Source organism: Perca fluviatilis, chromosome 3 (assembly GCF_010015445.1).
Source record: "Perca fluviatilis chromosome 3, GENO_Pfluv_1.0, whole genome shotgun sequence".
In the NCBI taxonomy this organism is placed as follows: domain Eukaryota; kingdom Metazoa; phylum Chordata; class Actinopteri; order Perciformes; family Percidae; genus Perca; species Perca fluviatilis.
Genome location: NC_053114.1, coordinates 23,786,731 through 23,802,374, shown reverse-complemented (window position 1 = coordinate 23,802,374; position 15,644 = coordinate 23,786,731). Strand labels below are relative to the sequence as shown.

At 40.2% G+C, this 15,644-nt stretch overlaps 1 protein-coding gene across 19 annotated transcripts in view; it reads left to right on the top strand.

The window, feature by feature from the left end:
* The window catches only part of tjp1a (tight junction protein 1a), a 120,663-nt gene that overhangs the window by 34,860 nt on the left and 70,159 nt on the right, over nt 1–15,644 (top strand). For 13 of the 19 annotated variants that reach the window (XM_039796227.1, XM_039796223.1, XM_039796220.1 and 10 more), the window contains exon 3: nt 10,019–10,168. The exons of the other annotated variants lie outside the window; for them this stretch is intronic. In XM_039796227.1, the coding sequence (XP_039652161.1) occupies nt 10,019–10,168 (150 nt within the window). The remainder of the gene's footprint in view (nt 1–10,018; nt 10,169–15,644) is intronic. 19 annotated transcript variants of the gene reach the window in all.

Here is a 15,644-nt window from a genome sequence, read left to right as displayed (position 1 = left end):
CGGGTCCGCCCTGTTTTTATACAGTAATTGCAGACGTAGTTGAAGCCCGTGCGGCACGCAAGGGCGGGAAAGAAAATCTTCACGACTGCGCATGCGCGAAGGGATAAACCCATAGCGTGGCTTAGAGGGCGAAGCCTATACGAAATAGAACAGCCTTTTTCAGGGTGTAGCCCTCAAAACACAGTCTCCCCTTTTAATAGACATCATGACACACGAGACATTATTGTTGAATGTGAAAGATAACGTGGTATGTCTCACTGTTAAAGGTCAGTCACTTACCGTATATACACCATTATATACAGAATGTATATCAGCAGAGAGAATGGGGTGTAAAACAAAGCAGTTTACACATTGTAAGCATTAAGTTCATTTAAAAAGCAACGTTTCAACCATTAAATTCACAATATGATAAAAGGCATCTTTGTACTTAAGCCACAGGCTGCAACTGACAATCAATGAAGGAGACGAACCACAAACACCCGAGACAATGATACCTTCATTAATTCATACATATACAGTATATACATACAAATTATAAAAAAACAATGTATATCAAGGTTTTCAGAATACAAGTTGGACAATTTTTTTCAGATCTTCCTATCCTTCACTATTTGAAAGTCTCTTGTTGATAAATGTGACTTTATTCGTATTGACCATTAGTCAAATTAGTCAGTTAAAATGCATTTGTCAAGCATTTTTGGTATCTCCAATATTAGATTATTATCTTATTACAGAATCTCATCACTCCACACCATCTAATGAAGCATTATAGTGACAATATCTCCATGAAAAGTTATTGTCTTCAGCAGCTCATGATCCCAGATTCCACTTTAGTGTTTCATATAAGGTATATGAGATTTAACATAGCACAAAGTGTTTGTTATGATGAATGAAGCTGCTGTTTGGTATGGCCATATGTTTCCTGTTGGAAAGAGGATATGAATGAACTCTCTTCTGCCACTGATAGCTTTGACTGATTTTTACACTCTCACACATGAACTGGCTTGGGTGGTATGTCCCATACCACACAAAACTAAGTGAATGTCAATACACAAACAAGCTATTCAGATTAATACAAAAAAAAAATTGTATGGAAAGAGGGAATGACAACAAAAGTAATATAAACAAAAAAATAAAAATAACTAGAACTGCAAGCATTGCGTAGGGGGGTCAAACGTTGGTGAATATCGAGAGGTTTGATGCACAAGGTCTGCTGTACTCTGCCGTTGCAAATGTAGTGGTTAACAGTTCATCTCCATGCATATACAGACTACCTTTAACAATTCTCTACTATAAACAAACTTAACAATCTTAACCCCCCTGACCACAGGGGACAGCAGAGAGAAATGAGAGAGTGACTGAGAGGGTGGAGGGGGGTAGGCAGGTGTGGTGGTTGAAGGAGCAGGGGAGGTGGTCAGGTTGTTGTCAATGGTGTCATAGGCGCCAATTGATGGACGCACGTCGTTTAAAAAAAAAAAAGTAGTCAAAAGTTGTTTGCATATTTAGCCTATTAACTCGATAATAAAGCCGTAAAGTAGGCTTTCAACACAGGACAGCGCCACTTCTCACAAATACAGATAGGATTGGAGATGAGAAGTTTAACTGACACGTAACCGCAATCAGCTTCGTGGTAAATTAAGAATCAATGCCACCGACATAACCAATCACACTATGACAGACTCTCCACTTAGCACCAACTGCAATGTTTCATTGCACGGTATCAGCGTATATGAATGCTGTTGATTTTGGATTGAAAAAGTGGGAGAAAAGAGTTACATTTGTCCACTGTGAAGGTTGTAGAAACTTTGTCAGGTGGGTTAAGAAGTTTCTTTATTGTAGAACACCAGGGGAGCACGCAAGAGCAAAAACCAAAACGTAGCGGTAGGAGGTAAACATCAGTAAATATTGAGAAGTGTGAGCTGCAAGGTCTTTGATACATTCCCATTGCAAATATTCCATTAACATTGATTAACAGGGCAAAACACTTATACGTTGATTATAGCGTTTCTATATATTTTGAGTCATCCAGTGCAAAAATAAACATATTGAACATTATAACTCATAATGGACAAACTATTAACATTTCTTACACACAGTGTATCAATCTTGGATGTAACAGTATGGATTACAAACCTTCTGTAAGGGCTAGGAAGACAAAGAAAACACCAGGTAATTCAGCTTGATTCAAGGAACACGTGGATGTAAGAATTTCTATTGTGCGATGTGTAATGTGGAAGTTAAAGACAAAAAAACATTACAGCGCCACTTAGTGGTCCACAATTTTTGGTAGGTGTGGTCCATGGGCCATTGTCCATCTACCCTGTAAATTTAAAGTTGTTCACATTAGTGTAAGTGGTATATCTAGACTTGGGTCACATTGGGTCCCATAGGCCACGCCCACTTTGACCCCTCAGTACTCCACTCTAGGATTGGCCTCAGGATTGGCCCTTGATGGCACCCATCAAATTTTGTATAAATCAGATGAGCCGTACATCAGATATAAACTTTTTGTACTTGTAGCGCCCCCTAGTGACCAATTTTCGTAAAACGCATGGGGGACCTCCAGAGGGTCATGGCAAAGAAGAATCTAAAGTTTGGCGTTGATAGCATTTATTTTGGCTGAGATATGGCAAAGTTGGTGTTTTCATAGTTATCTACACAAATTAGTTTGTGCGTCATATGCGCAATTTTTATCGTATAACAATTCTTTCCATAACTTTTAGACACGTCAGTCTGGAGATGCTACGGTCCAAGTTTCGTGCAGATCGGTCGCACAGTCTAGGAGGAGTTCGAAAAAGTAGGTTTTTGATAAATTGTGATTTTTCACGCATAAAAGTCTAGGTGGAAATGGGCGTGGCCTATATCACGTGATTCAGTTGGATCCAGTGAACGCGTAGATGTATGGTTTTTGACTGTCGGAAGTACGGTGTGGGAGTTATAGGGCCAAACAGGTTTTTTCTGGGTCAATTTTTGTGCCTGAGGTCCTTGCAGGGTTTTGGATCAGTCCTGAAAATGGCAACCCACCACCATGTACGGTTTAGGCTGTAGTCGGAGTTTTAGGCGGAGAAGAAGAAGAAGAATAATCAGTAGAAAAAAATAGGGTTCCCATGCTCTGCTGGAGATGTGAACCGCGTTGCCTTGCAACACGCGGTTCCCATGCCCCCTCGGGCTTGGACCCCTACAGAAAAACAACATATTTGCACATATTTAAAATACATAGAGTTATTTTTATTTGTTGTAGTACTCTACTACTTAGCTGAAAGTATGTTGAGAGAATCTTTATTTCTGTCTATGGTAGATTATACATCTTGAAATATGACCAATTTTAAACGGAATATATGCTCCGCCTCCTACTTATCTGATGTATTTGTCATTTCACTGGTAGTTCAGACTAGTTACCTCTGTCCGTGTATATTTTATCGCCTGTATGTTGCCCTCTTTGAACAATCTCAGTATCCTCAGTGCAGTAGGTGTACAGAAAGATCTTTCTCTCTAACCTTTCACTCCTTGCAGGCACCTCCAGGGGCTCTCATTTCAGGTTTGACTTTTATTTTACCTCTCAACTAAATTGACCAACAGAAATGTGAAACTTTGTAAAGTGAGACGCCCCCGGGGAAGTCATGATGCCAACCTGCAGCTTGGCTTTGTGGCGTCTGTCTGCAGAGAGGAGCAAATGATGAAAGAAAAAAACGGAGGGGAAAAAAGAAGAAATGGGTTAATCAGAGCCGACGGGTGCATTGAGATATGTGTGTGTGTGTGTGTGTCTTTCTGTCTGTCACAGCATGTGTGTGTCTGTGTCTGTCTTTGTGTGTGCCTGCAATGGATTTGTCAGAAGCCAGGGGCAGTGCTGTGCACCATTAGGATCCAGGTTGCTATTTCAGGATGCTACCTGCTGAGGGATGTACTCTGCTCACAGTTTTGATGGCCCCTCCGCCCAAGTCCATTAAGCAAGGCTGGGATAGCCTGTGCTGCTGCTGAGTAACTAGGATGGGACCTAGTTTCAAGAAACTGATGTTCAGATATTTATATGTTTATGACATCAATAGCTGTATATTTTCATTCATAGGAATGATTGCAGTTCTTAATTCATATCTAAACTGTATCAGTGATCTCCAACAGGTCTGATTACAACACTGACATGCATTTGGTACAGTTTTGTCCCAAATACCTCAACTCAGATGTCTGAATTGTAGTAGGGGCAATACAAAGAGTACATAGAGTGAAGCTGCATCCACTTGTGTTAATGCTTATAGTGAGATTACAGAAAATTAACAACCCATCAGTTTGTTTCCTATATCCTGGTCAAAGACTCTTTAAGGTTCCTAGACTGTTGACTCACACAGTATGTAAATGAGTATCTGTATACAGGGGCGTCAGACTGGGAGGGAAGGGGACAGAGTATACAGGGCCCTCATGTGAGAAGGGGGCGCACAAAGATACTAGAATGAATAGCAGAGTGCCCATAGATGATGCCTGGGTCCAGAATTTTGCTACGCCCCTGTCTGTGTGTGTGTGTGTGTGTGTGTGTGTGTGTGTGTGTGTGTGTGTGTGTGTGTGTGTGTGTGTGTGTGTGTGTGTGTGTGTGTGTGTGTGTGTGTGTGTGTGTGTGAGGAAAATGAGTCAGCATTTTTTGCGGCTTGACTTTCACAGCATAGAGACACAAAGTGACCTCTGGGACATTGGGGTAAAAGGTCTCTTTTTCTCTTTTTCTTTGTTACATTTACTTAAGTATTATGATAACACTTTAAGTCCCCCTATTTAGCATTTGTAAGCAGCATATAAACATTTAATCAATGCTTTAAAACAGAGATCTTCAACAGGGGGTCCGTGACTCCTAGGGGGTCCTCAGTGTTACTACAGGAGGGCCACCAAATTATTGTTAATTTTTTGAAAGTTTAAAAAAGATAAATGAAAATGTCTTAACAATCCAACATATTATTAGCAAATATAAATCAGCTTATTTGTGTGTGTGTGGGGGTGGGGGGACATTATTGATACTGTCCTATATGTCACTAAGGTAGCCATCCACAGATACAGGTAATAAGGATTCACTGTGCTACATGTATATTTAACATTAAAACGTAATTTATAAAATCATGCCAACAATTTTTATTTTAATAGCTTATGCACTTAAAACGTATTTAAAAAAGTTATTGTGGGCCCAGTTTAATACGCAAATTTTTTTTTTACAATATACTGTATGTAGTACGAGTCCCTGCTCAGTCTCTGTTTCAGTTAAGGGGTCTTTGGCCTAAAAAACGTTGAAGACCCCTGCTTTAAAACATATTTTAATGTTATGGGCAGATATAAGGGATATGTTTGAGTGTTATGTTAAACCTATAGTGCGTAGTTTCTGTCTCCCCAATGAAAAAATTCTAAGTAATGACAACAAAACTGTCGGCGCTTCCACATGATACAAGCCTTACGTGATCGCGCACCGCCCCCACCCCTCCTCCACACAGTTGCCAAGGCGGACACAGAGGATTAAAAACAACATGATGGACTCTTCAGAAGAGGTAATTATCTTCACTCGAGCTTCAGAGCGGGAAAGTCACTGAATGACACAATCTTGTGAACATAGCCAGCTGATAGTCTTAATTAGCTTTGTAGCAACTCATTTGGAAATGGCTTGAATGTACCGGCCGTTCATTAATATCAAACAGTTACACACTAAAGCTTTAATGTACAATATTTGTCAACAATTAAATCTTCTCATATGAAGTCATAATTTTTATCATTACAACTGTGTTTTACTATATTGTCATTCATCATCTGTTTATACACCAGCATCCACTTATGGGTGCCCACAGAACACTTATATCTGCAATTTATTTAGCATACTGAAGTGGCACAGTTGATCAGACTAATACAATGTGCATCCAAGGACTAACCATACTATGAGACTGCAGAGTTTGGAGATTATTTTGGTTTATTGAATTACAGAAATATTAGTTACATACAGGAAACCTGTGCCGCGTTCCTAGTTACAAACCACCGAAAAGCTCTATCTTTGGAAAGATGTAGCATGAAGGTTCATTTTGTGCTTTCTTTCCTCTTCACATTAGTATTGTAATCACATTCACTTTATGAATCAAAAAAAGAAATTCTAGGCCTTGGAAAAATCCAGTAACTCCAGTATCCGCCACCTTCATTCCTTGTTTTTTTTATATATATAGAATGCAACATAAGAACTACAGTATTTACTTTCTCCAACACTTGCAGTACACCTGTGTGGCCACTAGTAGTGCTTTTGCTACATGGAAAGGATTTAAAGAGCACTGAAGCTCTTCTCCAGTCAACATGTCTGAAAAACCGTTCAATGAGAGCTTTTTTCCTGCAGAGGGCAGAGTTTTACCACTAACCATGTTAACACCAGACCACTGACCTCCTCAGCTCTGGTCTCCATTTTAACTGTCTGAATGAGACAGGATGCTTTTACTCGTCAGCATAAATGGATATAGTTCATATGTTACACACCTGTCTTTACACTCTTACACACTTTTCATATCTCTAACATATGTTTGAAATGATTTCGAAGCAGTCTGTGTACCGACGCTCAGATGTGGAGAGAGACAAAGAGAGTAGTTGATAAAGAAGAGTCAGAGAGATAAATGCAGACTTTTGTCGACTGAGCTTCTATAAATTAAGAGTCAGAAGCAGGCGGATCTCTTCCTTTTGATGGACACGTGAGTAGCCCATTTGGTGAATTTCTGCAGTCTCTGAATAAGAATCAATCAACTACAATAATTTCATATGTAGGCGTAATATGAATATTTCACTTACAGTAAAACATGTGACAGATCTTCTGCAGATGTCTGTACTGTGGCTGCCTCTGTGACTTCATGGGCAAAGCAGATGCCAGAAAATGTAATTAACTGAAATCGACATTCCAGAAAGGCCCACTGGGGATCTCACTGCCAAGCAGGGGGGCAGATCTGTGTAGCATCAGAGAGTGCAAAACAGAGATGGGCACAGATTCATCTGCACTTTAGTGTTATTGTTAAATATTTGCCAATATAACAATTTTAACATCATAGCTTATCTACTGGCTGATGTGAATGAGTTAGAAAGTCAGTTTTAGCATTAAAACAAACAGCTGTGGTTAGTTTAATTCGGAATGTTGCTGTCAGAGCCAAACATCAGCATGACCCCTTGAAATGAAAGTATTAAGAGATGTTTGCCCAGGGAGCAGCCGAAGAAGACTGCGTGGACAAGTACAAAATGTTCTGATGTTTTGTTCTTGTTGATGAAACATACAAGGGAGATATGAACTCCCCAGCACGTCCACTCATATTTATGAGGTGGTGTCGAGTCTTAGCTGGAGATATTTCATTAAGAATAAGAGAGGGGGCAGAGAGGAGAGCAGTGGGGGGATGACTGATCAGTCAGGTGATAGGGATTTTGTCATCCATGGGTCAGCGCCTTTTCTTGGAGCCTGCCAGAGAGTTTTATTCTATTCTGTTGCCTCTTTTAAACAAAATGAAAATAGTCTGCCTGGTGCCATCCATTTAATAATTATTAATTATTAACAAGCTGGCACTTCAGTGGGGCTGCAAAGAATAAAGGTGTTTATGTATTTATTTCTAGCTTTTACTAATGACCATTATAGAAGAGCCATGTTCAGTGAGGCACCTTCAGACAATATATATATATATATATATATATATATATATATATATATATATATATATATATATATATACTTTAGATATCTGACTTGTTTTCAGTGGAAGCTCCCTCAGAGCCTCTGTGACGTTGCCAGCAGATTAACTGTCCTCATATCCCTGCATCCCTGGTTATTTCTCCTGCTTGTTTTCTTTTAATAAAGCTGGCTGGCCTCCTTAGTCCTGAAGCAGGCTGGCAGACAGACAAGGAGCTAAGCAGGTGGGCAGCAATAACAGGTAGAGATGGCGTGGTGGAGACACACTGGGCAGAGAGAGAGACGTGTCGAGTGGGTGCTGGAAAAGGTCGAAGGAGAGGTTGCACCACTAACAGTCAGTTGGTGCAGTCACAGCGAACGTGACAGCTCTGTGACATTGTCGCTTTTGATCGTCTCTTCTCTGTGTGAGGAGCTGCATTCTTGTCAGTGAGACTGGCAGCCAGACACACAATCATGCAAGTTGGCACACACACACACACACACACACAACACAAACACACACGGAAACAACACCTGATTTTGACTTCCTCATTTCCAAATCCCAACACTTTTAGACCATGAAGAAATATTGATCTCATAATTGTTATGGGCTGATGATTAACAGCCCGCCTGGGTGCAGCCGTTTAAATTCAAGTGTGCAACCTTAAATGTCGTTGCTCATGTGATTCTCAAGGGAGGCAGCTGGATGGATTGGTGACACCCCTCCTGCCCCACCAAGCTTCCCCTCTCTGTGACAGCAACTCAGTCATCATAGCTGCTGATAGTTTATCCTTAATGGTGACCCATAAATAAAGCAGCAACCAATGGAGAGAATTGATTTCCAGAAGCACGGAGGAGAGGTGGAGATTAATGCTCCAAGTCGGACCCCGCTGCAGTGCTGTATATCACTCTTTCTGAAATGTTTTGCCCTTCATCTTTTTTTCCAGCCCATCACTCTGCCTCTGACTGTAACGTCCAGAACAGAGTGTTCCGTCTTTTCTTTTTTTGAGCTTACGTTTGCCAAATCTCTTTTTTTTCCCTTTGATCTTCTCTTGGTTTATCTTCTCATTTTATTCGCCCATGTGCTTTGCTCACCTGGCCTGTAGTAGCTTTATTTCTCTCTTTCTCTTTCTCTCTCTCTCTCTCTCTCTCTCTCTCTATCTATCTCTCTCTCTCTCTCTGTCTCTCTTTCTCATACACATCTTTTAGTTGTCTTTTAGGGAAATTGACCAGACTCTAAAAGACGAGCCTCAACTTTCTGGAAATTGGTAATTTTGCTGATTTTCTGTTTGAGCGGATTAGGCTACAGATCAGAGTAGAGCTTCCATATTCAGGTTATGCATCTAGAATTGTAGTAACAGTACTGTACTGTACTGTACAGTACTGTTACCACAATTGGAAAATTCATATATCACCAAAAAAAGACATTCATTAATACTATTTGGAAGTAAAACATTCTCATAAGACACTATTTTTTTTCTATGTCTTGCCGGTCGACATTTCATTGCTGAGATCCTAAGCAGTACTGTACATTCATCTGATCATATATGATATGCATGTTTAAAAGATCCTATCATATCCTGTAATCCAGCCCTATGATTCACTTACATAGTCAATCCAACTACAAAGCTACATATGGATAGGCTTGCTCCAGATTTGCATATTGTATGGCAGATGTTCTCCCTGCTTGTGTGTGTGTGTGTGTGTGTGTGTGTGTGTGTGTGTGTGTGTGTGTGTGTGTGTGTGTGTGTGTGTGTGTGTGTGTGTGTGTGTGTGTGTGTGTGTGTGTGTGTGTGTGTGTGTGTGTGTGTGTGTGTGTGTGTGTGTGTGTGTGTGTGCATGTGCCTGTGTGCATGCATATGTGCTGGTCAACTCTGCAGTGGGCATCCAGGTGCTTTAAGCACCAGGAGCCATAACAGACCTGGGTTTATTAATGTTGTTCATTTCCTCTCGTCTGTTCGCCTCTGGCTGCCTGGCTGCTCAGCTCTCCAGTCCAACATTCCACACACTCCACTGGAATTAAGGGAGAGGCCTGCGGCAAGGCAGGGAAGGAGCTCAGGAATGTCTCTATTATCACAGGGAGAGAGGATGGAGGGAGGAAGGGTACGGGAGGTCAGGCCAGAGGACCTCTGCAATGTTAGGTTGACTTTAGTCAAGACTGCTGGAGTTTCCATCAAAGCTTTGATCACTACTCACAGCTCTGTCCATAGGCTCATATTAACACAGAGGTGCATACTTCTGGCCCAATCAGAACACATAGGAATCTAATTTTAGAGCTGCCGCTTTTTAAATCAATATCTCCACTCCGATCAGTGGCAGTGTCATGTAGATTATCTCACGGCCTTTACAGATGTCACACCAGGTTGGCTCTGCTCTCAGTCCACAGTGGGAGCTGCTGAGGATCACCCCACATTCACTCACTTGCATACTGCTCGTGCATGTGGAGGGACACAAACACGGGCAAAAGAATCCCCCTGGGTCAACCGTAGCTGGAATCAGACCGTGGGCAGGCATATGCACGCATGTGTGGTGAGTGAACACGAGCGACGGTTTGATAATGTATGACGTGCACAGAGCTAATCAAAAGCATTTTTTGGAAGGTTATCGTTAAGCAGAGTGGTTTTAAGTTGCAGGCTTGATTTATTACAGTATTTGATTAATATGTTTATTTCATGCTGGTCATGTCTAAATGCTTGGTCTTCTGGAGAAAGATGAAAGGAGATGTTCTTTGAAGGGAGATGTTCATTGTAACACTGAAGGATATTTCTTTCTTGTTGATCCTTCTCTGAACAAATGTTACAAAAGGGCAACTGTCAGTGTTATATATGCTATAGTTTGAATTTAAATTACTTCAGAGTGTTGATCTTAATGTAGTATTTTGTGTTCTGACTGATTTGCATCATATCTGTGTTTTGGGATTTAACGAGGGCAGTAAATTAGATAGGGAGAAAGTGTACAGCTTATTAACACTAATGAATCCAATGAAGACACATTTCTCTACGGGAATCGAAAAGTATAAAAACTAAAATTTAATTGACAATAATTCAAATAAAATAAATGAACCTAATGGTTTCATGTTGGACTTTTGTCACTGGAATATTACCAGTTTTCACTTAGCATACTATAATACATAATGTCCAGTTTTCTCACACGCAATCCAGTCCTATAAAGCTTCTATACTGTATATAATGCCTACAGTTCAGTGATTCAGTGTGAACTTCCAATGAAGGGATTTAAGTGTTAAATCCATTTATTCTTGTCCATGCAGAATGTTGTCGCCTATATATAAATACAAAGGGGATTATTTTCATCCGTTTACTATTACTGTACATTTCAAGTGTTTTTAAGACACCTGAATATAATCACTTTCCTCAAAGTGGATTACCATACATTGTGCTAAATGTGTCTTAATTTATGACAAAATAATAAAATGTAGGTGAAGATTAATGATTGAACTTACATAAAACTATTACAATAGCTAGGTTAGGCTTCCATCTCTGAGTCTAGGGTTAACTGCTGTGATTCAGATACATTCTGGTATGAAATGCTGTCATCCCACAGAGTCCTAGTGTGTCATACGGTCTGACCTTCCTGCGGGACTGCTGCTCTTGCTCATTACACACTGACTAAGAGCATGACAACAGAACTAATCACTGCCTTATAGCTGTCGTCTGCATAATGTTCCCTCCGATACCCTCTGTAATCACAGATATGCATGTTCCATTAGTTGCATACAGAGGATGGACACCAACAAGTCCATATGTTTATTTAGGTAATATTTGTTTTTGTCTCAGAAAAGACAAAGAGCATAGCAGTCTTAAAATCACTATCAATGTCTATGTTCATATTGCTTACATAAACAGTATTGTTTACATACTTTACAATACTCTCAGTTAAAATATGAATATTTAAAGGGATACACCACCGTTTGTTGAAATAGGGCTTATCACGGCCTCCCCTAGCTGTAGATAGGTGGGCCAACGCATTTTTTGTGCATGCATTGTTTTAGTCCGGTGCAACACCGGCAGCGCCGCTGCTAGTTAGCTTAGCATAGTGAATGGAATCCTATGTTGCCGGTTAGCATGTTGTGAGTAAAAGTGAGCCAACAAAAGCCAAAAAAACAACCTAATTACTTGCACTCAGACAAAAAATGCGTTGGCCCACCTATCTACAGCTAGGGAAGACCGTGATAAGTCCTATTTAAACAAACAGTGGCGTATTCCTTTAACAAATTAATAAAACGTTATTTTCATCTGACAACAATATTTTGCATACATTTATTTTATACATTCCTAGCAACTACTTGCTAAATACTGTGTGTACTGAGCTGCTGTAAAACAGCTTCTCTCTATGGCTTTTAACATTGCCGTGATAACTGCAATCATATCTGAATAAGCTAAGCTTCATCAGCTTTGACCTGTGTGGTTGACTTTGGCTCGGCTTAGCAGTGTATAAAACCTGTAATATACATGACAGCAGGACCTTGCTGCACTGACTGCTTGGTATACACATTAGTTGAACAGTGTGTGTTACTCTGTGCTCCCTGGTGCTGTATCCCAGCAGTGTTGCTTCCATATGCTGTTTGCTGTACATGTCACATGGTAAGGCCAGTGGCACTAGTTCAACTGAGGGGGCCCCAGGTGATACAAGAGCTGTAGGCAAACAGAGGCAGATAACATCTCTACACAAAGCTCTGTTCCCAGTCAGTGGTGCAGCAAAGGCAAATACAACATACCCATTCTGCATTTACATTTTTCTATATGATGTTGATTATTTCGGCATTAATATGCAGTTAACTATAGATAAAAAGACTAGGACAAGAGAGAGGCAGATGATATAGAACTAACATTACAGCTGAATCTTAACCCAGGATTACCAAGTTGAATAGTTTGTGCCTCAGCGTACTGAGGACATCCTGTTGGAATTAATTTGTGATGTCACCATTATATGGTCATTCCAAAAGTAAAACAAGGAGTCATTTAACAAAAGGAGCTACTTCACTTAACCTATTTTTGCTTTTGTCCTCTTTGTGGATAGATTAATGTTATACAACCTTCTAAGTCAATCGTTTTTCTGCTATTGAGTGGATTAAGTTCAATATATAGTACCTTTATTCCATCACCTCTCCATAGATGCAGATTAAATTCAGAACGATAGGAACCCATCTTTCAAAAAAAGAAATCTAAAAATAATGGGTTGAAATTAAGTAATTTAGAAATGGTTATTAGAGCTACAGTAAAACTAATGAATCTGCTGGGCAGATATATTGTTCCATATGAGCTTATTGCTGGTATATTGGTAGCAGTATATACTGTACGTTTCGAGACATAAGAAGAAATTGAAGCACGGAAATGCCAAATATATTTGAGGTAGTTTAGAAACTGTCACTTTTACATAGTTTGTCCACAGAGAGCACTGACAAGTTTATTTTTCAACTGTTAAATGTTCTGCTCAGTACACAAACCATGGTTACAACTATTCAAAAAACAAATTCAAGGTATCCCTATCCTAAAATTGTTTGCTTATGTTATCACAACACAAAAACAAACAAAAAAAGAATATCGGCCACAATATCGTGATTCGATAGTCAGTGTTGCCTTTAAAAATCTAGTATTGGTCTGGCTATGATAGATATAATCTTAAAGAATTTGTAAGTAAAGGGTCCTATTTATTTGCATCGTCTTTATAACAAACTTCTCCGTGCTGTCACCGAGTAATTGTATCGTCCAAGTGTGGATCACGGGAGAGGATAACTTATTATAACTCATATATTTTTAGCACTTTGATATAGTGCTCTGTATTTCTTTATATTAAAGGAATACGCCACCGTTTTTTAAAATAGGGCTTATCACCCTCTTCCCTAGCTGTAGATAGGTGGGCCAACGCATTTTTTGTCTGAGTGCAAGTAATTAGGTTGTTTTTTTGTCTTTTGTTGACTCACTTTTACTCACAACATGCTAACCGGCAACATAGGATTCCATTCACTATGCTAAGCTAACTAGTGGCGGTGCTGCCGGTGTTGCACCGGACTAAAACAATGCATGCACAAAAAATGCGTTGGCCCACCTATCTACAGCTAGGGGAGACCGTGATAAGCCCTATTTCAACAAACGGTGGCGTATCCCTTTAAAGTTTGAAAGATAAACAATTTGTTTGTATAATTGTATAATAATTTAGGGCTAAAATGATTAATCGATCGACAGAGAATGCGTATGCAACTATTGTGATTATCAATTAATTGTGTTATTCAAGTTTCAAGCCAAAAACAATCTCTGGTTCCAGCTTCTCAGTTGTAAGGATATGCTGCTTTTTTTGTCTTTTGTGACAGTAAACTACATTTATTTGGGTCTTATACTGTTGACCACAACACAACATTCAAAGAAGGAAATTTAAACGATTAATTGAGAAAATAATCGTCATATTAATCAAGAATAATCTTAAATTGCAGCCCTAATATTTTTGTACACATATTTCTCAGTATACCCTTCCTTTTAAACACCCTTGACCATAACCATTATATCCTTGGATTTTACTACCTCCTTGACATTTCCTCATTCACCCTTGTGTCTCTAACAACTTTAAAATCAAACATACACCATTGCATCATGCAGGAAAGGTCTGGATGTGCACATTCAGTGTCTCCTCATGTATTAGCTCACAGGAACTGTCTATATGCTGTAGAATAGCGCACTGTAAATCCCTGCCCACTGCCCAGCTCAGTCCTGACCCAGCTCAGGCCCCACAGTGCCCACACTGATAGAGGTGGCTTAGACTGGCTTTTAGGCCCGCTCTCTTTCTGCTGAGTTCATCAGGATGGTCCTTTGAGCAGGGAGCCAGCCCACTGCCTTGTGGCCCTTTCTTTCTTTTCAGGCGACAAATGTGCTAAAACAGCACTCCATAATCACTTGGCATTAGGGGCCGTTGTGTTGGGCATTAGTGGTTAGAATTGACCAGTGGGACGTTATAAAAATGAGTCTGACAAGAGAACACCAAAGCTGATGAGTCTGGATCCTGGCACTGGACGGCTAGAGGATTAGTCAGCTAACACACTGGCTGGGGCTTCTGCAGGGTCGGGTCCCATCGCATCTCATCACCACCAGGCTTGAAGCGGCCCCTGTGGCTGCCGTGTCTCCATCTGCCTCTCTGAGTGGCTGGCTGGCTCTGTTTCCCATCCACCACCGCTTCTCCTTCCTCCGTTCTACCAAAAAAATACACAACATCGCCTCCTCTTGTAGGGTCGAGGCTTCATGGGAGGAGCATATGATGTCATACTGTACACTCAGACAGGACAGGGTGGGTTATGGTGCAGTGGAAAGGCCTGACTTAGTTCAGAGAGGTGTTCACGCACTAAAGCTTGGTCAAATGGTGTTTTTTTGTAACACAGACAAAAATAGTGTGTGTTGAATAGTCTTTTAGGTTAGATTCAATACAAATTCTTTAAAGGGTATTTAGTAATTAGAGGTCAGAACGCTTATCAAACACATGCATAGATCTACATATTTTCAATACAAATCCAGCTGCATACACTACTGTACAGTGTCTATCTACTGAAACTCACACTGACGCAAGTTTTGATAAGGTGACTGAATACACAGTAAGCTGTTAATCTACTGCATTATATTCATCATTACAAAAACTTTTGGATGTAGAGAAAGCACAAAGTGTTTTCACTGACTGACACTTCACTGATTTAATCTCTGATATTATCTGCCAATAAAAAGAGTTGACGGATCAATTTACCTCTTTATTGCTGAACCATTAAAGCATATTTACTGCAAAGCAACATACCACCACTGCTTTTGCTTTTGGAGTTAATGTAATGGATTTTGACAGAATTATAGCTGCTTTTGTCTGACGAGCACTTCTCAGCCTGAACTGCTCAACCTGCCTGTGCCAGTTACCCTGGAAGCTGCTGCTGTTTCCACTCCTTTTCCCAGTAAGAGCAGCTTCATACTGTACTGTTGGAATGTAGCGGTAACAGGCAGTACCATGGGAAGAGTCACTG